General features: G+C 38.2%; 4 protein-coding genes across 4 annotated transcripts in view; 2 read left to right on the top strand and 2 right to left on the bottom strand.

Moving 5' to 3' along the window:
- The first annotated feature begins 891 nt into the window (after window positions 1-891).
- Window positions 892-6,929, top strand: LOC115620260 (prolyl 4-hydroxylase subunit alpha-1-like). The gene is made up of 8 exons (XM_030513411.1): window positions 892-1,073; window positions 2,707-2,861; window positions 2,917-3,067; window positions 3,288-3,478; window positions 4,517-4,698; window positions 4,758-5,267; window positions 5,333-5,498; window positions 6,829-6,929. The coding sequence occupies exons 1-8, from the start codon at window positions 892-894 to the stop codon at window positions 6,927-6,929; spliced, it is 1,638 nt and encodes a 545-aa protein (XP_030369271.1).
- Window positions 6,930-8,625: 1,696 nt separating this feature from the next.
- LOC115620259 (prolyl 4-hydroxylase subunit alpha-2) lies at window positions 8,626-14,943 on the top strand. Its single transcript, XM_030513409.1, has 6 exons — window positions 8,626-8,798; window positions 11,408-11,562; window positions 11,688-11,844; window positions 13,397-14,258; window positions 14,581-14,746; window positions 14,805-14,943. The coding sequence occupies exons 1-6, from the start codon at window positions 8,626-8,628 to the stop codon at window positions 14,903-14,905; spliced, it is 1,614 nt and encodes a 537-aa protein (XP_030369269.1). The 3' UTR covers window positions 14,906-14,943.
- Window positions 14,941-17,289, bottom strand: LOC115620258 (prolyl 4-hydroxylase subunit alpha-1). Its single transcript, XM_030513408.1, has 5 exons — window positions 17,105-17,289; window positions 16,880-17,034; window positions 15,349-16,322; window positions 15,129-15,294; window positions 14,941-15,073 (listed from the first exon to the last, which is right to left on the bottom strand). Exons 1-5 carry the CDS (start codon window positions 17,287-17,289, stop codon window positions 14,979-14,981), a joined length of 1,575 nt encoding a protein of 524 aa, XP_030369268.1. The 3' UTR covers window positions 14,941-14,978.
- A 2,114-nt stretch (window positions 17,290-19,403) lies between these two features.
- LOC115620579 (prolyl 4-hydroxylase subunit alpha-1) overlaps window positions 19,404-22,977 on the bottom strand; it is a 30,953-nt gene continuing 27,379 nt past the window's right edge. Inside the window, exons 6-11 of the mRNA XM_030513879.1 lie at window positions 20,895-21,064; window positions 20,357-20,839; window positions 20,228-20,293; window positions 20,085-20,163; window positions 19,938-20,024; window positions 19,404-19,876 (exon numbers count right to left, since the gene is read on the bottom strand). Of these exons, the coding sequence (XP_030369739.1) occupies window positions 19,791-19,876; window positions 19,938-20,024; window positions 20,085-20,163; window positions 20,228-20,293; window positions 20,357-20,839; window positions 20,895-21,064 (971 nt within the window). The 3' untranslated portion in view covers window positions 19,404-19,790. The remainder of the gene's footprint in view (window positions 19,877-19,937; window positions 20,025-20,084; window positions 20,164-20,227; window positions 20,294-20,356; window positions 20,840-20,894; window positions 21,065-22,977) is intronic.

Below are 22,977 nucleotides of genomic sequence, written 5' to 3'. Positions count from 1 at the left end.
GCAACAATCAATAATAGAGCATAAAATAAAACTAACACATGTCATGCCGAACGACAAGCATATGGACCGATAAATGGACTAATCCCATAATGAGAATATGCCAACATTTTTTTTGTGCAGCTAATGCTAAGCGATAATAGCACATGAGTTGTGAATATTCAAATTCGGTAAATGCTAATGAGCCAGTAGCGTGGAAACCGGCTTAGAACTTTCCAACACTGTCCCACAACAACGAGCAGAGCAGTTCGCAGCAACGCAACAACAACAATATCAACGGCTGAAGGCAACAAACTGCAATATTTAAATCAGCAAACGACATTTTGTTAATTAGTCTGAATTAATAAGCCAATAACAAAAGGCAACAAACGTCACACATCAAAATAGAGACAAAAAAAAGAGAGCCAAGAAGTTTCAGCTGTATCTGCAGCTTGCGGCTCGCCCGAAACGAGCTCATAATAAACATCCGTAAATCAGTTTTGCCAAAATCATAAAACACAGATAGCCAGCCGGGCAACCAGCTGAGCAAAAACCCGTATAAAAAGTCTATACTCGCCAATGGAAAAAAAGACAAAAACAAAAACTTTTCTTCTCGAGAAGTCAGCAGCTGCCCAGACTTTTGCTCAGATCCATGGCTTAGGCGCTAGTTTGATTATACAAGTAGTTAGCAGTGTTATCGATCCAGCGCGTGTGCGTGCTAAACGACTTGTAGTCGCTGATTTTATGCGATCTTTTGATGTCTCCACCAGTTGGCAGCCGAGAATCGGCCAACAACACAGTCAGTTGGCTGTGAAACGTGCTGAGCTGCAGACGAACGGAGAACTGAGGGCGCACCAAGTTAGCATTTAAAGTCATTTAAGCAAGGATACTTTACAAGGATATACTCGTATTGCGATGCAGGCACGCCTCTTGCTGTCTCTATGGCTCCTTGTCAGCCTTGGCAGTTGCTCCGGGGCCACCGATTACTTCTCGTCCATTACAGGCCTGGAGCAACTGCTGCAAACTGAACAGATTTTAATGCGGGACTTAAGCACACACCTGAGCAAATCGAAGGCCAGGCTTCAACAGCTAGAAAGGTGAGTGCCAATACCTATCTCATTAGCCATAAAAGTCAAGAGTGCCATATGTGATTCAGTGGATACTCTACTTTATAGAAATGCAGAAAGCTTTTCATTTAGAGTCTAGAGTGACTGAGAAGGAAATGTAGATTTTTTAATATAATATTCACATATTTTTATTCATTTTTAAAAAGTTTTCTGAGAAAAGGTGTTGAATGTTTGAATAAAATAAAAGGTCCGGTCATAAAAGTCAGGAATATTTGCCAAATATAATTTATAAACAGAAAATACATTTAAGAATATCTGGATAAATATAGTGAGTCTAAAGATCAAACCTATTCGTCCATATTATAGTCTAGTTTCTACGATCGAGGTACTCATAAATAACCTAAATTAAGAACAACTACCTGCGAGAAATTCATATATTTAGTCAATTTTATGAAACTCTTGCAATTAGAATCGATATTCAAAAATTAGCTCGTTTTTAAAAGCATCGTCGAATAACGCGGATTGATTAATTACTTTTATTTTAACCAAAGCATCAGTTCTCGAACGATCTGTTTTTAAATTACTTGAAAACAAATATTGTGACTAAAATTTTGTTTTCAAAGAGGTGATATATTTTATTTTTCCAATATAATTGCAATATTTTCACGCCTATTTTAGGTAAGAAAGCAAAAATTACAAAATCAATAATTTATGTTTATTAATTTTATATAAAAACAAATAGTTTATTTTAAATCGAATACTATTTTATTACGTAAGATAATTTTTTCGTCAACCGAAAGAAAACACTACAAAGAGGATGTTTAGTTAGTCATTTTTTAAAGTATTATTCAAAACAAATATTGTGACTAAAATTTTGTTTTCAAAGAGGTAATATACGCCTATTTTAGGTAAGAAAGCAAAAATTACAAAATCAATAATTTATGTTTATTAATTTTATATAAAAACAAATAGTTTATTTTAAATCGAATACTATTTTATTACGTAAGATAATTTTTTCGTCAACCGAAAGAAATAACTACAAAGAGGATGTTTAGTTAGTCATTTTTTAAAGTATTATTCAAAATACAGCAATTTTTGGAAAAATTTAAACCATTTATTCTGCTATCTGAAAATAGTTCTTTAAGTTCGTCAAACGTAGCTTATATAATATGAGTATTTGAGTTAATTGGAAAGCTATAGTTTCAACATGACAGACAAATAATTTGCACGAAATTCGGTCAATTTTTCACTCCTCAATTCACTTTCAATATGCATGTCTAAATGAAAATGCCCAAATAAAAATCTCTAAAATTATAGCTATATTTAAATTTATGATTTAAGAATCTGGGCTTCCTGCACTGTTGAATTTTGAGCCTTATCTGGCCTGGGGTGATCGAATTTCTGGTTTCACATTTCGCTTTCGTTTGCGCTTATCGCAACAAAAAGTAGAAAAATCATAAAAAATATTATGTAGTAGAATCACAAATAAATTAGAATTAATTAAGCCGGTACAGTCGTTTGTCGTTTGTCCGCTTGTCTGCTTTTATGACGACAAAGAGTCGACGGCATCGCAGTCGCTATCATAAATCGGTCAAACTGGTAAAGTTGTTGTTGTTGTTGTTTTTGCTGCTGTGCCAGTTGATCACGTTATCCATTCCCACAGTGAACTATCGGCCATAGAGTTGGAGCATGAATTGGCCGGCAAAGGTATGGAAAACTATCTGACAAATCCGGTGAATGTGTATCGACTGATGAAGCGCCTTCGTACGGACTGGACCGAGCTGGAGGCGCGGGTGCAACAAATGAGCAGTAGAATGCGTAAGTCAGAAACAATTTGCCCCCGCAATTATCAGCTATAATTTTCCATTGGCAGCATTTTCGATTGCACAGCACCACCACACGCTGAGCTTCCCCAGCCAGGAGGACGTGGATGGTGCCGCCTTGGCGCTCGTCCGCCTACAGAGCACCTACAAGTTGGACGTCGCACAAGTGGCTGCGGGCATATTGAATGGAATTAAATATGGGTGAGTGTGGGAAAGTGGGAGTGTGTGTGGGAGTGTGTGGCCGAAAAGCCAATAACCATTCAGGCAGGCTAAAAATAACCAACACACACGCACTGTGTGCTGCCATATGAAGCTGGTGGTGAGAATGGTCCTGGCATGGTGCTGGTGCTGGTGCTAGTGCTAGTGAGTTGGTGTGTTCTGCATCATAATCAATTCATTTTTATGCCGACTTTATTTTTAGCACTGCCATGAGCTGGCAGGATTGCTTCGTGTTGGGTCAACAACTCTTTGAAATGGAGGACTATAACAATACCAAAGTGTGGCTGCGCGAATCCATGGAGCGCTTGCGGCAACGCCAGCCACATCACATCCTGCCTGAGGCTGGCACACTCAATAGCATGGAGCTGGTGGCAAAGACTTTGTTCCAAATGGGTGAGCACTCAACACACAAAACTGTACATTAGACTGGTCAGCTTTTCCTGTTTGTTTCGAGAATCAGAGTGGACTGTGTTTTTCTTTAGTATTTAGTTAGTCTGAGGACAGTTTTTAAAATAAAACTACTTGTATTCTAAATGGCACATTGTCAACAATCATTGCTTGATTGCTATCCAATATTGATGTAGGGTTTTGTTATCTCAAAGAATTTTCATTAAAAAAAAGATATACATAGAGCGATATTTTGCTGGAATGTGACTTACTGGTCTTATTTAAGAGAACTTCAAATGCCACATTTTCCAAATTTTCTATAGCAAACAAATTCGAATTACTCTTTAATACTTGTATATGTTAGGTTAGGTTGATATCTAACTTAACTTCTACTAAAATGTAGCTTAAGGCCACGGAGGTATAGCTTGTTCTTACTGTTCGTTTGTCGAGTTCCATCGCATAGCAACACTTAATAAATAAATAAAAATACTTCATTTTTACCAAAATGTAGTCCAGCTTTTCTATTTTTAATTTGAACTGTCAATTTTCACAAATGCAGCTTTAATTTAAAATCAATTTAAATGTGTGCTAACTTAAGTCAAGACCTGCAAAATTGTTAAAATAAAGTTTATACAAGCCTAAAAAATATTTAAAACTTGAGGAATAATTCAAATAGTTAGTTGGTTCTACTCTTTAATATCAAACGGAAAGTAGGATAGACCCATAATTATTTGAATTTAGGAATCTGTACTAAATGTCACATTTTCAACATCTTCCGAAGCTCAAACCAATTTGATTTACTCTTTAATATATATTTCAATAGAAGTTAAATTTTATTAAATGTAGTTGTATTTTTAAATTAAGCTATAAAACATTTGAACTTTCAAAATAGTTCCAATAATAACAGTTGGTTCTGCTTTTTGATATCAAAACCAAAGTAGAATGGAGTCCATTGACCTGGTCCCTTCCCATAACCAGTCTAATTTTAATTTAGAAGTCTGTTGTAAATGTTTGTGAGCAGGCCGTTGATTGAACCATTTTTAGGGGACTTCGACACGGCATACGAGCTCAGTCAACGTGTGCTGGAGTTTGATCCGAAGCGGATACGAAACTGGCACTTGGGCGATAAGGCGGCTCAGCCAACACCCACCAGAGTTGATGAGGACGATGACTGGGCGGAAAATGTGTGGGGGGGACACCTGCCCAAGCATTCAGATCCCTACAGTGTAAGTACCGGAAACACATTATATATACGTTGTAGCTGACTAATCTCAGTTTTTTTTAGTTGACGGAAGAGTTCGCCCACTATGAGAAGGTTTGTCGTGGCGAGGTCGGCCCCTCAGCCGCCCAGGAGCGTCCACTTCGTTGTCGTTACGCACGGGGGCACAATACCTTTCGGCTGCTGGCGCCTTTCAAGATTGAGGAGCATAGCCTGGATCCGTATGTGGTCACCTACCATGACATGCTGAGTGTGGAGAAAATAGTAGAGTTGAAGCAAATGGCCGTGCCGCGCATGCAACGCTCCACCGTTAACCCGCTGCCCGGCGGTCAGCTGAAAAAGTCCGCTTTCCGGGTCAGCAAAAACGCCTGGCTGGCCTACAATACGCATCCAACAATGCTGGGCATGCTCCAGGACTTGCACGACGCCTCTGGCCTGGACATGACCTATTGCGAGCAGTTGCAAGTGGCAAACTATGGCGTCGGTGGACACTACGAGCCGCACTGGGACTTCTTTCGGGATGAGAGCCATTATCCGGCCGAGGAGGGAAATCGCATAGCCACAGCCATATTTTATGTGAGCTCGCACTAAGCAATTCATTTGTAAACATTAATTAATACTTGTAATAACATTTATTTTAGTTGTCTGATGTGGAGCAGGGCGGTGCCACAGCTTTTCCATTCCTCAACTTTGCGGTGAAGCCCCAGCTGGGCAATGTACTCTTCTGGTATAATCTGCATCGATCGTCAGACATGGATTACCGCACCAAACATGCCGGTTGTCCGGTGCTCAAGGGCAGCAAATGGAGTAAGTAACGAGCATTTTATTGCGCCTCGATTAAATGCAAATTTTTAATTAGATGAGGCACTAAACAAAAGCTAGTGAGTTTGTCTTGTTTGTCTATAAAAAGATCTCCATTTCTAAGAAATTCGCAAATCATTTGAATGATAAAAGAAAATAGAGAATTCAACCTTCAAACCTAAACAAAAAAGTGATCACAACTTGTTCGAATGGCGTTTTTTTAGTTAAAGGTATACTTTACATATTGGATTTGTCTTTCTTTAGTTGTTTTACTTTTTTTTCAACATACTTCTGTATCGGCGAACGGGATATTGATCATCTTTAGAACATGCGATTACTTTAATTCTCGCGTTTTCCGCCTGTAGGCGACGTCTTAATTTATTTATTTAATAAGTCATACCTTCATGTTAATTAAAACTAAAACTGAAACGTGTCTATCGCACCTGCGAGAATTTTGATTTCCTTTAGTTTCCTGAGTTCTATATACCAAAAGACAATTCGCATTAGCTGCCACGCCCTAGAATCCAAATCAAACAAAAATATTGCAATATAATATTATAATTATTATATATAATTTATAATTATATAATAATTCAATTTTCATAATAAATAATTGGCAAAATGTGTGTCAAAATCACGAGCATAGTACGTCTCCAAATAGTTTCCTCTTACGATATTAATTGCGATATAAATAGTGATACGTTTTTTGAAAATGTTTATACATTTACTTTTGTGATAGTCGTTTCTTAGAAATTTGTGGATTTTATCCATTGTTAAACACGAACCAATCGAATTAAATTAGTTAACGTTTAGGACAACCTATTTTATAAACCATAGAAATTGTTTTGTTTTTGTTCAAATTGTTTTGTGGGTGTTTTTTCTTAAGAATATCAAAAACTTTGTTCAGATTTAAATATGTTTTTTTTATTTTGTTTCTCAAGGAAAAATAAATTGCTCTTATTCTTTTATATTTTGTTTAAGATCCAATTTAAATATGAACAAAATCAAAAGACATGTATTATACAATTTAATTTGAATAGCAGGCTGAATTTCTGCAAAACAAATTTGTGATATCAAATCGCACAAAACTCTTCAAATTGTCAATTGCATTTGTGAGGCTCAGTTTATCTTTGAAAATCGATTAGTTGTTCTGAAAACTCTTCTTTTACGACCTTAATGTGCTGAGAGTTTTAGGATTTTGAACTTCGCTATGTAATGCCAGCTTAAATGGTCCCATAACTTGGATATGAGCTTAAGTAATTTAATTTATTCAATTTATCTTAAATATGAAATAATATAAAATATATATAAATATATTATTGATCTTTTTTTTCAGTTGGCAACGTTTGGATTCATGAGGCCACACAGACCTTTGCACGTCCCTGTGATGTCTATCGGGATCATGAAATTTCTTTGGACTATGAAGCGATAAAATAAAATAAATCCTCAGTTCGTTGTTTTCGTTTAAAGCCGCAGAAAATGTTTATTGGGTTGCGCTGCCATTATCAGAAACTTTGACTCAATGCGAAAGCTAAGTTTGAGCGTGTTTCGGTTTTGTTTTGGTTATTTTTTTTTTTTTGGCTGTCTCTCAATAACTTGTTGGAAGTCTCACTCGAAGCGGTTCGGCAAACACCGAGCAAACAAGAGAACGAGCCGCGATAATGGGATGAACCAAGCAAGCCGGCAATTAGCATAAACAAGTTCATGGACAAAGTTTTAGCGGCTGTTTTGCATATTAGTATCGGCATCGTGTACGATTAGTCGGAGCTGCCAAATGGCGTCTGACGAGCCTATGAAGTGAAAGTAATTAGAAGGCGACGGCATGAAGAAGACAAAAACTTTAACTTGTGATTATGCCTAGCCACTTGCTGAGGCAAATACGTTAAGACAGTTTGTGGAAAGGTTTCATGGCTGACTTGACTTGGCACTGCTTATTAAGTTGTACATTCAGTTTAATTGCCAAAAATAAAAAATAGTGCCGTAAATTATTTACATGAGTTGCCTTCTTGTTGGTTTATTGACCTTGCTGCCTGCCTTCTCGACATGCCATCGCCATTCATGCGGCACCCTTGAGGGCAATTCTATGAACAATCCAAAAAAAAACAAAAAAAAAAAAACCAAAATAGGCCGTGACCAACGCTGGCGGCTTAAACATTACCCGAAACTTTATCTGAAACTGCGGCGTGAACGCTTTCTAACTAGTTCCAGTCACTTTTATGAACTATTTAGAGACTCATGTGTGTGCCGATGAACCAGTTTGTAACGCAGTTTTTAAAGCTAAAGGTTTATCTCTTGCTTAAAGAATCTTCTTTTGGACTTGTACTTTATTTATTGATTTTTTCGAGAACTATCTTGTTACGTATGAACCAGTTCGTCTAGCTGGAATGCACCGTTATTATATTTTCGTTATCGCATTTGAATTAATTCAATAATATCTTTGTAGACTACAACGGAAAGTCCTATCTTTAACTTTTTTTAAAAAAGATTTAAGATATTTTTATTCATGGGTTATGTAAAATAATGTATTGTTTTCTACTTCAATTTTTCTTTAATTAATACAATAACTTTCATTAATGTGTTGGATTTAAGGCAAGATAACATTTAAGAACTTTGAAGAACTAAATCACCAGCAAAAAAGAAATAGCCCGCAATAGAAAAGTTTCAAAATACATATAAAATAGGTTTCATATTAAAAAACTAATGTTTTAATAAACCAAAATATAATAAGCCGAACTCACTTTACTTAATTATCTTTTCAGTCATCGCCGGAAAATTCTCTAACCACTGGATTAATGCAATTAATATGCTTTATCAATCTAACATGCCAAGAATAGTTAATGTCTAATTTAAAAATAATATTTGTAACTATAACTTTTGCATAACAGCCAGGCCTCTGAACTGCTGGTTCCGTACTAGTTCGTCACACCGCCGGGCACACGCATAATACCAAACGCCTCAAGCTTTTTCAGATCCACTCGATGATGGTTTTCAACGCACCGCTCACCAGCTAAGCCCGCAGTTCGATACGAGACGCGGCTTAGAAAGCAAGGTAGAGCGCTGCGCATGCGCCTCATTCGACAAAGCCGGCCACATTTTCGGAAAGTGTAATAAAAACAAACTCCCAGAAATAACAATGAAGATGCTTGCAACACTTGCCGTCCTAGTCGCCGTGCTGCATTGCGTCACAGCCGAGTTTTATAGCTCGACCAGTGGTCTGAGCCAACTTCTTCGCACTGAGGTGGTGCTCCTGGCCGAGCTACAGAACTATGTGAATGAAATAAGTCAGCATGCCGAGGCGTTGCAAAGGTAACCTCATGAATGAAACGAAAGGAATTTAATTATAAACTCATAACATTTTAATGGAACTAAAAGTTTTGGCCAGCAACTGGAGCAGCTTCTGGCAGTTTTTTTTTTCTATTTCTTTCATGCCTTTCACATATGGCAGCAAGTTGTTCTAATTTATATAAACACACATATTTGTAGCTGGCTCTGGTAGCCTTTTCTGCTCAGTAACAATCCAAATTCGAGTGAATATTTAAGCTCTGGGCAGCCTACAAGAAATATTTATAACCAAATATAAGCTTTAGTTGTGGGTTTGTTTGCATGGGCTTATGAGTTGCTGTTTTATAAAAATTAATAAGCATACTATTCTTCTTTTTTTCATACCTCGCCCACGCCAGTTGTTAATTAATTGCAGTTTTGCCGACCTGTCAGGTGGGCCTCACTTTATTGTTGTTGCTACTGTTTTTGTTGTTGTTCTTGTTGTTGTTGTGGTTTTCATTCTTTGTCACATTTTTTGTCACTTGATGGCTTTGTTGCCTGGGCGTTCGGAAAGGCCACAAGCTGTTGCTTTTCTGCGATTGAAAGCGACTTGGTTTGTTAAGCACGACTGGACACTTTATTATTTCATTTAATTACAAGTCCAAGTTCTCACTAAACCGGTTGGCAGACAGATGATGCCTTTTATTTTACCCCTGATGCTTGACATTTTTCACTCACACATCTAGTAATTATCGCGGTACGGGGCTTTGCTTGTAGACATGGGATTTTAAATAATTGCAAACAATTCTGCGACATAAGCTTGAATAATAAATTGAATATGATAGAGATACTACAATTTGTATATCAATATGCAATAAAAGTAACAAGAGGCATTGGTCCAATATTTTAAAAATATTTTTTGGCAATCAGTCTATGATTAACTATCTGCTGGAAGTCGTTTAAATTCAAATAATTATAAATCTATATTTTATAATGATAATAATTATCAATTCAATTGAAAATTCGCCTACAACGTTAATACTATAAGACATAAAACATTACAAAATTTACATTTTTTGGATAGCATTTAGGCTTTAAGGGCATATTTCTAGCGAGTCATTTCATGAAATAATCATTCAAAAATATGATTTTCATTTTATTGCGACAATATATTTTATCTTTACTAAGCATCTGTCATTGTTTGCTCACATTTATTGCGTATTTATTTCAAAACTTTAAGTATTTAAGAAATATATCAAATAATCACTACCTTTCCTTCTTAACGTTGTTCATGAAAAGAAATTAAGCTTTATTTTTGTTGCTGTCTAGGGTGGAGTCTGAAAGCGCCTTCTATTGAAAACACATAATAATACAAATTATTTTCGAATTTAAAATCCAATTATTAGTTATTTTGTTGAAAAATTGTGCTAATAATAGTATAATAATTTGGCCATAAAAGACACTTTTCTAATTATTAGTTTTATTACCTGCTAAATGTTGAGGTTTTTATGAGCCTTGAGGTGCCTCAACTCGTTCTCTTAATTGCATTTTTATGGCATGACATGCACCATCAGAGTTGCGTTCCCGGCGGTCTTTTTCCTCCCGGGGCTTCCGACATTCGCATTTGCTTACCAAATAGCTAGACAGATAAAATCTGTTGAAATCGATTTGCTGCTTAAACGATATCAAATAGCTACTGAGCTGTCTGTGCGGCAATTAAAGCCCATTTATCAAGAGCACACAAAAAGACTATGATTCGATGGTAGCCGAACTAAAGAAATCGGTCAATGATGCCGAAATGGAACAAGAAATATGGCGTATTTAGCTGCAGTATATTATTGTGATATTTTTTTCCAGAATGAAACCGGCTCAGAATTAGTGACAAATAATTCTGAATGCACCGTTAAACAAATTGTAATTTATATTTTAAATTGTTTTTATTTTGTTGGCGAGGGAACTGGTTAGCTTAAGCGCAAAATACGAGTTCCCACCAAGAGCGAGAAATTTTGCATTTATAGGTACTTGTATGTCCAAAGGCTGAGCTCACTAATCTGAAAAGTGAAGTCAGATAATTGGAAATGCTTGATGGACACAATAGCCACATTATTTATGGCCCCGAGGTGTTGAAACAGCACCAAGTGCCGTAGTTTCTTAATGGCTAACGCCATAAAAGCCGAGCCACAAGTTCCTCCAAAGATACCAGCTGCATGCGCCGGCATTTGTACGAGTATCTGTGAAATATGAGTTCGGTTTTATTGATTTTGAATGGCGTTTGGCGGGACTATAAATGCGTTAAAAATTTATAACAAAACAGAATAAATCATCAATTTGGCGCATTTGGTAAATTATCAATTTATATACGTATTATACAGGTGGCTTGATATTTTTTTAATAGCTCTGCATCAGTTTTTAATCAATGGGAATTGTGAAAAACAATTAGTTAGTGGTGAGCAAACAACGGAAAACTGCGTCACTTCCATACGAGTCTGGCCGGCGAATTAAGCTGCAAATAGATGTCGATATTATGCAAATTAGTCGGCTACCAAATGCTTTATTTACCCAAAATATTATGCAAAAACAAAATATTTAAAACTTAAACGTGATTGATGTTTGAACTTTTTTTCATTTTCATTTTTTTCTCTTTCTCGTTGAAGTGAAATCGATGCCATCAAAGTGGAGCATCTGAGTGCAGCCGATAGCATCGAAGGCTACCTGAACAATCCGGTGAATGCATTTCGCCTGATCAAGCGCCTGCACAGCGATTGGCAGACCTTCTCGGATAGCGTGGAGAGGGAGGCGAGTCGCACAAGTTCGTATCCATCACACATACGCCTAGTGGCGCACAATGACTTGCTGTTAACTGTTATCTGACCATCGCACTTTCCTCATTGTTCTCAAACGCCCCATCCCCCTAAACACGCACCCACACAATAGACTACCTCGAGGCCATGGCCAAGCATCAACAGAACTTGAGCTTCCCCACCCACGAGGACTTCGTGGGCTCAGCTCTGGCTCTGACGCGACTACAGCAAACCTATCAGCTGGACGTGGCCGAGCTGGCGAGTGGCATACTGAATGGCATCAAGCATGGGTGAGTGGCGGTCGAAAAGGGAGGGTGTGGATTAACAACAATATCTGATTAAGAGTCTCAGTAATAACATTGAGTAAGAAATCTAATTATAATTATAGAAGAATGGGTACCATTTCGGCCAAATTCTATTGCAAGTCTACATACAACATATCTTAAATATGTGTACAATAAATTGCAAAAGTCTCCAAATGCGAACATTTTCAAATAAACTTTCAACTTTAAAGAAGTATGTTACAATACATATTTAGGTGCCTGTTCTGAATATTTTCAGTCGTTTGTAACAATATAATACATATATATAAAGTATATATATATAGCAGTTATTGATGGGCAGCTTTCAAATTCATTTTCAATTTTATCTTTCAACCTCTTATATACAAGTAGTTGCTGCACATGTTTGCAGACATTCAAGCGCAGTGTTTGCTGAAAAATTAATATCAACGACATAACACACAAAACTTTTTCCATTGACATATTTGTGCTGTCAACATTTTTGTTTTTTCTTGTTTTGTGACAATAAGAATGGCTGGACTTTTTTCCAATGAAACAAATATATAAACTTTTAAAGAACTCACTTACTATTGTTATATACAAAAACAAATAAAATTATACTAATAACAAAAACTAAAGCAATTAATAAACTAAAGCAATTAATATTGTTAATATCTTTTTGTTATTAGTTCTTCTTTTTATCTTTATATGTTATAGTTTTTGCTGGGACTCTCGTTTTATAACTATTCATTTATTTTAGAATCGAATCAATATAGAAATTGCAACAATAAATTGCCCATAACTTCCCTCTTTCACGATAACAAAAGTTAAAGAGAATTAAAAATAATAGTGACGATATTTTATATGATCAGAAAATGATTATAATTATAATTATTCAACTATATACTTATAACCCATTCCCATAATTCTCGCGTCAGACAGACACTCAGATATGTCTACTCGTTTTGTTATGCTGATCAAGAACGTTGATTAATTACGAGTGGTAGGCTCAATAAAACAATGACGAAATAGAAAAATATCTTTTATAAATACATGCATATACAAGTATAAACAAATAATATTTACAAATTGTCATTTTATAGCATTACTAATCTCTTTACTTTTTGGCAGTAATTTAGCTATCTATAGACATTTCGAAATACTGGTTTGACATTAGGTATAATATTATAATACTATTTTTTTCGAGATCGTTTAATCAAGTGAACATTAAGGTACAGTTTGTCAAATGATTTGTTTGTTAAACAATATTTGTTTGCTAAACGGAGATCGACATTTTGAAATTTATATTACATTTACCTTCATAATTTAAGTTATACAAATATAAGTTCTAGAAAATTTTAATTTGATGTAAATGGCAACAATTTTGAAAGACACTATTTTTTAAAATATATATTATATATTCAGTATTTTATTTATATAACATTAATCGTTTTTAGTTAAGTTTATAATTATATCATTTTTGATTATTTTCTCTATTTATTTTCTCTAATCACATTATTTGCTTCACCTTTGCAAACTGCCTCATAATGTGACTGTGCAGTACTGGCATGTCCTGGCAGGATTGCTTCGTGCTTGGCCAACATCTGTACACAATGCGGGACTACAACAACACCGTACCTTGGCTGAAGCAATCAATGCAGCTGCTGGCAACTCAGAGCTATGGTACAGAGTCCGGCTCGCTGGACTTTATGGAGTCTGTAGCAGAATATCATCAGACATTGGGCGACTATGAGAACGCCCTGGATCTGGTCAATTATGTGCTATACCTGGTGCCGGAGGAGCGACCTCATCTGTACGAGAAACGTGAGCTGCTTGAGGAGCTGATCAGAGATGGAGTCAGGCATGGTCTGCTTCACGAGACCGTCCGCTCACCTACCGACTATCACATCTCGCAGGAGTTCCGCCTCTACGAGCAAGTCTGTCGTGGCGAACTAAAGCCCTCTGCACGCTCGCAGCGGCCCTTGCGCTGTCGCTACCAGAGTAACAAGGTGCCCTTCCGGCTCCTGCAGCCCTACAAGCTGGAAGAACTGCATCTCGATCCCCTGATTGTGCAGGCCCATGAAGTGGTAAGCGCCCGCGACATACGTATTTTGAAACGTCTAGCGGGTCCGCACATCCAACGCTCGACGGTCTACTCCTTGGAGGGCAGCGAGGCCACCGCAGCACCCTATCGCACGAGCCAGGGGGCCAGCTTCGATTACACCAAGCATCGGGCCATGTGGAGGCTGAGTAGAAATGTGGGCGATCTTTCGGGACTGGACATGAGATACGCCGAAATGCTACAGATTGCAAACTATGGCATTGGCGGACACTTTGAGCCGCATTGGGATAGCTTTCCTGAGCACCACACCTATCTGGAGAATGATCACGATGGCAATCGCATAGCTACAGGCATCTACTATGTGAGTATTTTCAATTAAATGAAAGCCCTCTCTTTCTCTTTCTGTCTGAGTTTAGTTTTTGTTCAAAGTCAAAACTCGGAAAAATCAGAATATTTTAAAGTTTTCAAAATAATATTAATTCCTTTCTAAATAAAGGAAATCATAATAATTTACTATACTTGAGGTATTCGTTATTAGAAATTAATACATTTAAGAAATTAAAAGTATTAAAACATATGCCGATAAAGGAACTCATAATAATTTACTTGTGGTATTCGTTAATAGAAATAAATAAATTTAAGAAATTAAACGTATTTAAACATCTGTTCGCCATTTCCTGCAGCTCTCTGATGTTCAGGAGGGTGGTGGCACCGCTTTTCCATTCCTGCCCCTGCTGGTGACGCCTCAACGTGGCAGTCTACTATTTTGGTATAACTTGCATCGCTCTGGCGATCAGGACTATCGTACGAAGCACGCCGCTTGTCCAGTGCTCTTGGGAAACAAGTGGAGTGAGTCGACCAGTTTTTCTTTTCTTTTATTTTTTCCGAATTTTCGTTCTCCCTGCAGTTGCCAATGTGTGGATACGTGAACGGCGGCAGGACCATGTGAGACCCTGTGATATATACCGTGATAATGAAATATCGCTGCCCTACAGGGATTTCAACTGAAACTTCTGAACTTTCAAACTGTGCAAGCCAAACTCGAGTGATTTAATTAAAGCAAGATATATATTTATTAAAACTAGAGCGTCAAGCCTGTCGACTTCTCTCCATCGTTGAACAGTTCGCAGGGCCTGCTGAATTCCTGGTGGCCCGAGTGTATCCAAATATTGCCAACTAATTAGAGGGGTTTAAGTGTAAGTTGCATTTTAAAACTAATATGTGTACTTACTGCGCTTGGAGCCCACTAAGACTGGGCAGCCGGCATGCTGTGTGCGCACATCCGGCCTTAAGGATCTGTGCAGATTATGCCACATGACCATGGCCCCCTTGATGGGTCGCAAGAAGACGTTGAGTCTTGTGAAGACCGTGTAGCCACCCTGAGCTACATCTGAGAGCTAAGGCAAGGGCAGAGTAAGATAGATAATTAAAAAGATATAGCTTTCACTTACGTAGAACATGCTGGTGGAAATTCGATCGCCCTCGTAGCCGGCGGGCAACAGATAATCGAAATAGTCGGGATGCGGCTCATACTGACCACCCACACCATAATTGGCCACTTGCATGATCTCGGCGCTCTTCATGTCGAAACCAGAAATGGCAGCTACCAAATCGTGTACGTGCTCCATTATGGGGCTGCTATAGTTGAGCCAGGTCTGTTGGCTAACACGCAGGTCCCGAATCAAGCTCTTGTCCTTGCCGCCAGCCACACCCGAGCGCTGCATTACATGCTCCTCTGCTTGCTCTAGTATACCAGCTATATGCGAATTGGTTAGTATGCCATGATATACATTGATGTCGGGATCCAGATGCACTTGTTCCACTTTTAGAGGCGCTAGCCTGAAGATCGCATGTCTCTTCGAATCCAGGAAGCACTTCAACGGCGTCGTTGTAGACTCTGGCACTCGTCGACCCTGGCAGAGACGAGTGTAGTTCGAAAACCAGGAGAAGCCCTGCTCCTCATGGCACTTGGATGGTGGTGGATTATAGTTCAAATATTCACGAGTGCTCTCAGCTGGAGAAGTGGAATCCAAATCCACTACTGGATCCAGCAGCTCATGCGCCAGCTCCGAGTGTCCCAACTGATAGTTAGCCAGTGCCAAGTACTCATGTATCTCTGCCAAAGGCTTCTGCTTAGTCTTCTCATCTTCGTCCAGCTGACGAAGCAAATCGGCAGCCACCATAAACCACTCAATCGCATTCTTATACTGTTTCAGTTCGAACAGCTGCACGGCAATATCGAAGCAATCGTGCCACTGCAGCTGAGCCCCTTCGTAGATCCCATTGAACACGCCATCGGCCATGTCGTAAGCCGTCAAATTATAGACCTGTTGTAAGCGCGCCAGACCCTTGACAGCGCCGCGCAGCTCATCCAGATCTGGAAAGGCGTCGTCTGCGGTCAATTCGAGCATTTTCTTGCGGAAATCTGAAAGAAGAAATGTTGAATAATGAAGGATTTCTCCAATTTATTTCAATAAATAGAATATACGCAAGTCAGTTGAATAAAGTTAATATTTTAAGAAAATCATTTTCAGGCTTTAAACGTTTTTTTACGCTTAGATCCAAGCTACAGAGCTAAGCCTTATGTAGTTTTCCCGGAAGAAGTCATAGAAGGGGTATACAAGAAGAAGGATTATCTATAGAAGTCATTTAGCCATGTAATGATCATAAACTGCTTTAGAATCGGATAAAAAGTAATGCAAAATTTACTTAAAACTGTTTTTTTTAATTATAATATAAATAAATATAATACAGATTAGTTCAATCATGTCTTGGTCCTAGGCTTCAGTTGGTACTGAACTTATGTTCTAGAGAGTTAAGAGATAAGAAAAATATTTGAAAGTGATTTGATTCTACATATAAACAAACGATTGGAATGGATAATTAACAATACTATTTATAATTCCGCATTCCTGTCCTCTTCCCATATCCAGTATATCCTACGGATTACTATACAAAATTCTAGTCTACGATTGCACTTACCCTCCAGCGGCTTATCAGCAACAACATTCTCATACAAGTCCTTCCAGTCCTTAACCATGCGCTTCAACAGCTTGAAGGCGTGCAACGGGTTGCCCAGATAATCATCGAAGTCCTCGGAGGCCATAATATGTTCGTTGTTGATGTTCACTATAAAACTGTTAATCGCGAAATAAAAAGCCATCATCAATGGCAATCAATATACGAGTATAAAAAGCAGACAATTACTCGCGATATGTTTCCAGCTGCTCCTGCTGGGCCTTGAGAAAGTCACGCGTGGCCATCAACAGCTCCAGCTCCACATCCCCCAACACTATCATGCTGCTCACCGAGGAATAATACTCGGCCCTCACAGTGACGCCGAGCAGCAGAATGAGCGCCAATATTGCAAGGCGCTGACAATGACGTGACATCTTTGGCATGAAGTGGAAATATTTTTTTAAAATTTGTGAAGCTTACAGCGCGCCATTCATACAACGACTGTCTCGCCTCCAGTTCTAATCTAGTCCACAACTCCAGCATATGTCTGTCTTTCTATTTGTTCTGCTGAGTTCCCGAAAAAAAGACACAATTTCATTTTAAATTGTCACGTATGCCGAAAAAAAGTTGTGCAAACAAACCGAAAGACAAGCCGGCAAGTGTGGCTGGGCAAACAATGGCAACCAGCTATCTATCTATATACAATTTATGTACGTCAGCTGTCCTCTGTCTTATACACCCACAGCCTCGTACACGTACAAGCCATTAAGTGTATCATTTTTTTATTTCAACAAATGCGGAATGCATTATGCCATGTTGCGCGTCAGCTGGCACGCGGATGCTGTTAAATTATGCGCCAGCAGAATTCAATAAATTAAATACTCAGGTAAATGCAGGTGCACGCAGGTACATAATATTATACAGCCACATAAAAAAATGGACGCAATAATATTAGCACACTATGTCGTTGCACTCGGCCTAGGTATATGAATATTTGGAACTGTTTACTTCAAATATAGATCCATTACAATTATTTGTTGACTAATTTACTTGACACCTTTTGCATTTTAATTCATTACATTTCATTTCATTTTTTCTACCTTTGAATTTTTTTAGCAAGTCTCGCATCAAATCATTAAGCTTTATTTCAATTAATTGATATTTCAGTTCAAAATGTTAAATAGCTTATCGTTTTAATTTCATTTCAATAAATATTAGTGTGGTTAATTTATTGCACCTTTTACTCTGCTTTTCTGGGATTTGGTTTCAATATACTATATGCTATATATAATATTTGTAAGTAATATAATAGTTATTGTGTGTTTTTTGAGTATTTTCGTTTAATTTATTTGTTCTTTAGTGGTCTTTTAATTCACAAGTATATGTATTTATTCAACTGCCAACTGCCGTTCGTGTAAAAATGTGTTTAATTTCGAGCAGGGTAGTCGATATCTGATGGCAATAAAGAAGTGCGAAAAATATGTGAACTTGTTTAAGACAACCAAATAAAAGTGCTCATCGAAAGTCACATAGAACGTGTTCGACATCTTTGATTATTTCATTTATTTGACCGCTGTTTCCATATTAAGGCACCTGAGCCGTATTCAGTATCAGTTCAGTATTTTTTAGACTACTATAAAATCAACAAGTTCATGCTATATATGAAGAGTAAATTGTTGCGCTAGCTTTGTTCAATGTATGTATATATTCTATAACTTGTGTGTTCACCATTTAAGAAACAACCGTATATTAAGTGAATTTCAGTTGTCCATATGTTCTTTAAAATAGTGTATGAACTGATAAAAGAAAAATGTTTAGGAAAACGTCTTAGCATTGGGAATTTTGTTGGCAAATGAATTTGTATTTGAATGCATTTTGTCAATTATTTCGTAATATCAACAATTTATCTGTAATTTCACAATCCTTTTAGCTTTTCAACTTATATTTATAATAAAACAATAAAGCGGCCTAAGCTTGTTTATTATTATTAGGCTTCATGACTCATTAATTATTGCATATTACAATGTAAATTCTGGCAGGGAATACACGAAATATAAACCGGCTGAGTCCAGCTGCACACATCCATCGCCCAACCACCCACAAATCGATGTTCGTTTACCTGAAACCTTGCAGCATAAATCGAATTTCCGGCGCGCTGAAAAGTATGCAACATGTCACATCCTGTGATGCGTGCTAAGCTGCTGTGTACATATTTGCACTTTCAAACACACACACATACACACAAACACACATATACATATATATTGTGTATGGAAAACAGGCGCAAATCTGTCCATTTGCGCGGCTTACCGCAATGATACCCGATACTCGTGGTGGGGGAATTCGGTTCGCTGCATTTGATTGATGGCCGTGCAGGTTGAGGTTGAAATATTGCCTGAAACATTGAACTAAAAACGATACTTTGTTTTAAATACAAAGTTTAAAAGTGTTTTCAGTTGATGCGTTATTAATTACTTTCCCATATGTTCCATTCGTTCTGCAACATTCGCCATAAAATGTCGTAAAATAAAACTAGTGAAGAGATAGATATTTTTGAATTTTAATTTATTTTCCATGTCATATTTCTTTTCTACTATTTTAAGCTACAAATATACAAAAGTAGATAAATTCAGTAGGCGAAAATAATAGTCCTTAATTAAAATGAATGAAGAGGAGAGAAATTGAAATAATTGCATGTGCGCGCCAGCTTCTGGTGCTTTATATACAATGGATTGCTTGGAGGAGGCACAACTAAAGTACATAGTTCTGTATATGTATGAGTAAGTAAGCACATAAGGCAGCTGGCAGCTATGTGGAGCATGATTTACAGCGCTCGCATCTAAATGAAAAGCTTAGGGTAGTTTAATCAAATAATTTCCATATTTTCTTAAAATTAGTCAAAGATTCAATTAAATTCTTTGTTCGATTGCACTACTTAGATGGCAAAATCGCCATGATCTGCTTGCAGGCCGCAGGGCCTTCTGAATTCCTGGCCACGCTCGTGTATCCACTTGTTCGAAACTGCAAGGATATAAGGTTTGTTAAGCAAACAACTCGTTGTTTAGTTATCGTTAGGACCTACCCCACTTGCTGCCAGTGAGTACGGGACATGCCGCATGTCGTGTTCGCAAATCGCCCTCACCCGAGCGATGCAGGTTCATCCAGAAAGCTGCAAGTATAAGATTTTATTGCTTTTTCCTAAACTCCGAATTTATATTATCATCATTACCTGCCGTGCCCTTTTTTGGCACAAGTGCTGCCCGTAACGAGGTAAATACAGTCGCACCGCCCTGCTCTACATCGCTCATCTGGAAAATACAAACAGTTGCCATTTAGTTAACCAAATAAAATTCTATACTTATTTATACTTACATAGAATAGCATTGTGGCAATGCGATTGCCCAGATTTAGACCTTCAAAGGCACGCTTTTCCTCACGCTGCAAATTGGAAAAACATAAATTTGAATCTAGTTAGGAGTCCACAGAGTCCAAGCAACTTACCCTCGCAAAATCAAAGTGCGGCTCGTAGTGCCCACCAATGCCATAGTTAACCACCTGCAGCTCTTCGGCCGAGTCCATGTCGAGACCCGTCATATCGGCCGTGCGCTGCACCACAGTGCCAATGACACGATGCTCCTCAGTCTTTAGCCACGCCGACTTACTGATCCGATAATTGGCCGTTTCCAGTTCCCCAGTCACAGAATTCTGCACGGTGGCGCGTCGGAAACGCGGACGAGCCATGCGTTTGATCACCTCGATCTCACTGTCGTACATGGCATCGTGATAGATCACAATATAGGGATCCATATACGCCTCTTCCAGCTTTAGAGGCCCCAAGCGAAGGAATGGCACATTGTTGTTAACGTAGCGACAGCGTAGTGGTCGCAAATCTGCAGGCTTGGGTTTCAACTCTCCCCTACAAAGCATTTCGTATGCCTTGCGCTCCGTCATATCGAAGACGGCAGGATCTCTTTTATTCACCGGCTGCCAAGACACCAATCGATTTATACTTATATCACAACCGTCTTTGTTGACTTACCAAATCGGACACGGGTATTTCGTCGGTGCCATCGTCACCTTTCATTTTCTTCAGCTCCTGCATATGCGCGATTTCCTTCTCGTAGAACTTCTTATTGCCATTCGCACGCTCATGATTGGGCAGCAGCTGGAGCAGCTCGTTTGTCATGGTCAACGCGCTTTCCACATTTCCTATTTTTTTTTTTTTTTTTTTTTGATGAAGCAGACAAAACACAAATAATTGTAAAACCTTGGCCAAGTGATTTTTTTGGTTGCGGAAAATTAATTACAGCCCAAAAGTATGCTACACTTTTCTTGCACTATCCATAACCCAGCAAACCATTTTTAGCTAACTTATGAAATGCTTTAAAAAGGGCAACGGCTTACGGAAGAGAAACGACTATTCATAGGTTCTACAACTTATTATATTCGTTTGAAGCTGCAAACGTTTTGTTGCAGCTTCATTTTTATTTGATATCAAATATAAAAATAAATATGTCCAATTACGAAAATTGCCATTATAATGAGTATGTATAAGAGATAACGTCGCAATAAACAAGAAATAATGAACTCTTTTAAGGCAGCTTTTTATTTTTGTTGAGCATAATAGGAGCGGACAGGCATTGTCCAGAGTCTAGAAAATTCTCTGCGCTATGCTGGCAGGGATCAAGCGCTAGCTGCAAATTGTAAGTGAATTTCTCGCTTGAAACTTGTTGCAAAAAAAGAAAAAGGAGAAAAGGGAAACCGCAATATATTTTCTTGCCCTTTTTGCCAACAACTTCTATAAATGTCTTGCCTGTGTTTTTGTTTATTTTCTGTGGAAACTTTTGTAGCCGACAAAGTTGGCGGCCCGGACCTTTGGGCCTTGTCTTACTCATATAAAATATATTTGTATATACATATTTATTCATTCATATTGAGCCCCCTGAGCTAGTCCCAGCTATATATTTGCAACTTCAACTTTATAATTTGTCAATTTAAATTGTTGCATCTTCGTGCCCTTCATTCAACTTGAATTTATGTGGCTGTTTTAAGCAAATATTTTGCATTGAATGTGACCTTCGTTATATACGAGTACTGGTCTTAAATTCGTCCTTTAATGCCAATAGCAGTTTTCAAACACATGTGCGTGTACCGGCGAATAGACGAAATGTCTGCCCCGGGCCACATTTGTGCTGTTGCTGGCAACCTTAGCGCAATATGGCGGTATTTCCGCTTGCCCCCATTAGACTTGGCTGCCTGTCACGACAAGGCAGGCTGGGGTCGGTAACAAGCGCAAAAAGTGGCAAAACATGCTGTTAAACATGTGCTGGCAACTCTTTGGCTCTTTTGGCAGCGCGCGAAGGAGAAATGCAAACTTTTTATGGGTGTCTACGAAACGCTACTGGCACGTTAAGCTCCAACATATCCCACCGTATACGAGTAGGTCGGGGTCTGAGTTACTGCCCACGCAATGTAGGACATTAATAAACCTCACTGGGAACGATGGCAAATTTGTTCGTGACTGTGGCTGTGACTGTGACTGTGGCCTCATGCAGCCAAGCTGCCCTTAAAGGTACGTGACTGTGAGTCAGTGAGGCGTTAAAGCACAACACCGGGCAACATATTTCGCACTTAACACTAAGCGCCTTTACTTGCAAGTGCACAGGAGAACAGCAGAACAAAGGCTAAAAGCAATTTCCAGGAACCAAATGCCCAGCTAGTGTGACGACCATGACAACAAAGTCAACTCTACTTAACTGCAGCTCAGACATAAACGAGCAGCACCACCCATAACAACAAGTTGTTGTTAACTTGTGAGAATGCAAAAGTGCAGGAAAATGGCAGGAAAATTCAACGGCAAGAGCTCCGAGCTAGGTACATTCATGGGGTTGTACAAGAAATTATTGCCAGTTTTTGCTTAGAATTTGAAGTGTTTGCAGTATAGACTATAGAATAACTGCAGGATTTAACAGATATTAAATTATAGCCTGCTAAAAAAATTAGAAGGCAATTCCATCAACATGTCTGAAAAAACATGTTTTCAAAATGTAGGCATTCTTTTTTTTTGTGTTTTTGATATTTTAACATCTTTATATCTTATGTATAGTAGGAACACAGACAAA

This window comes from Scaptodrosophila lebanonensis, unplaced genomic scaffold (genome assembly GCF_003285725.1).
Source record: "Scaptodrosophila lebanonensis strain 11010-0011.00,11010-0021.00 unplaced genomic scaffold, SlebRS2 tig00000024-arrow-pilon, whole genome shotgun sequence".
Taxonomy (NCBI): domain Eukaryota; kingdom Metazoa; phylum Arthropoda; class Insecta; order Diptera; family Drosophilidae; genus Scaptodrosophila; species Scaptodrosophila lebanonensis.
Note: the sequence above shows the minus strand (reverse complement) of the source record. Positions and strands in the feature narration are given on the sequence as shown.

Bases quoted from the DNA above. Each gene is read 5' to 3' on its own strand.
- LOC115620260 (XM_030513411.1), top strand. From the start codon at position 892: ATGCAGGCACGCCTCTTGCTGTCTCTATGGCTCCTTGTCAGCCTTGGC. The intron at 3,068-3,287 runs GTGAGTGTGGGA...CTTTATTTTTAG, and splicing joins TTGAATGGAATTAAATATGG to CACTGCCATGAGCTGGCAGG. The intron at 3,479-4,516 runs GTGAGCACTCAA...AACCATTTTTAG, and splicing joins AAAGACTTTGTTCCAAATGG to GGGACTTCGACACGGCATAC.
- LOC115620259 (XM_030513409.1), top strand. From the start codon at position 8,626: ATGAAGATGCTTGCAACACTTGCCGTCCTAGTCGCCGTGCTGCATTGC. The intron at 8,799-11,407 runs GTAACCTCATGA...TTCTCGTTGAAG, and splicing joins CATGCCGAGGCGTTGCAAAG to TGAAATCGATGCCATCAAAG. The intron at 11,563-11,687 runs GTTCGTATCCAT...CCCACACAATAG, and splicing joins GAGGGAGGCGAGTCGCACAA to ACTACCTCGAGGCCATGGCC.
- LOC115620258 (XM_030513408.1), bottom strand. From the start codon at position 17,289: ATGTCACGTCATTGTCAGCGCCTTGCAATATTGGCGCTCATTCTGCTG. The intron at 16,323-16,879 runs GTAAGTGCAATC...TTCTTCTTTCAG, and splicing joins TGCTGATAAGCCGCTGGAGG to ATTTCCGCAAGAAAATGCTC. The intron at 15,295-15,348 runs GTAAGTGAAAGC...CCCTTGCCTTAG, and splicing joins TTTCCACCAGCATGTTCTAC to CTCTCAGATGTAGCTCAGGG.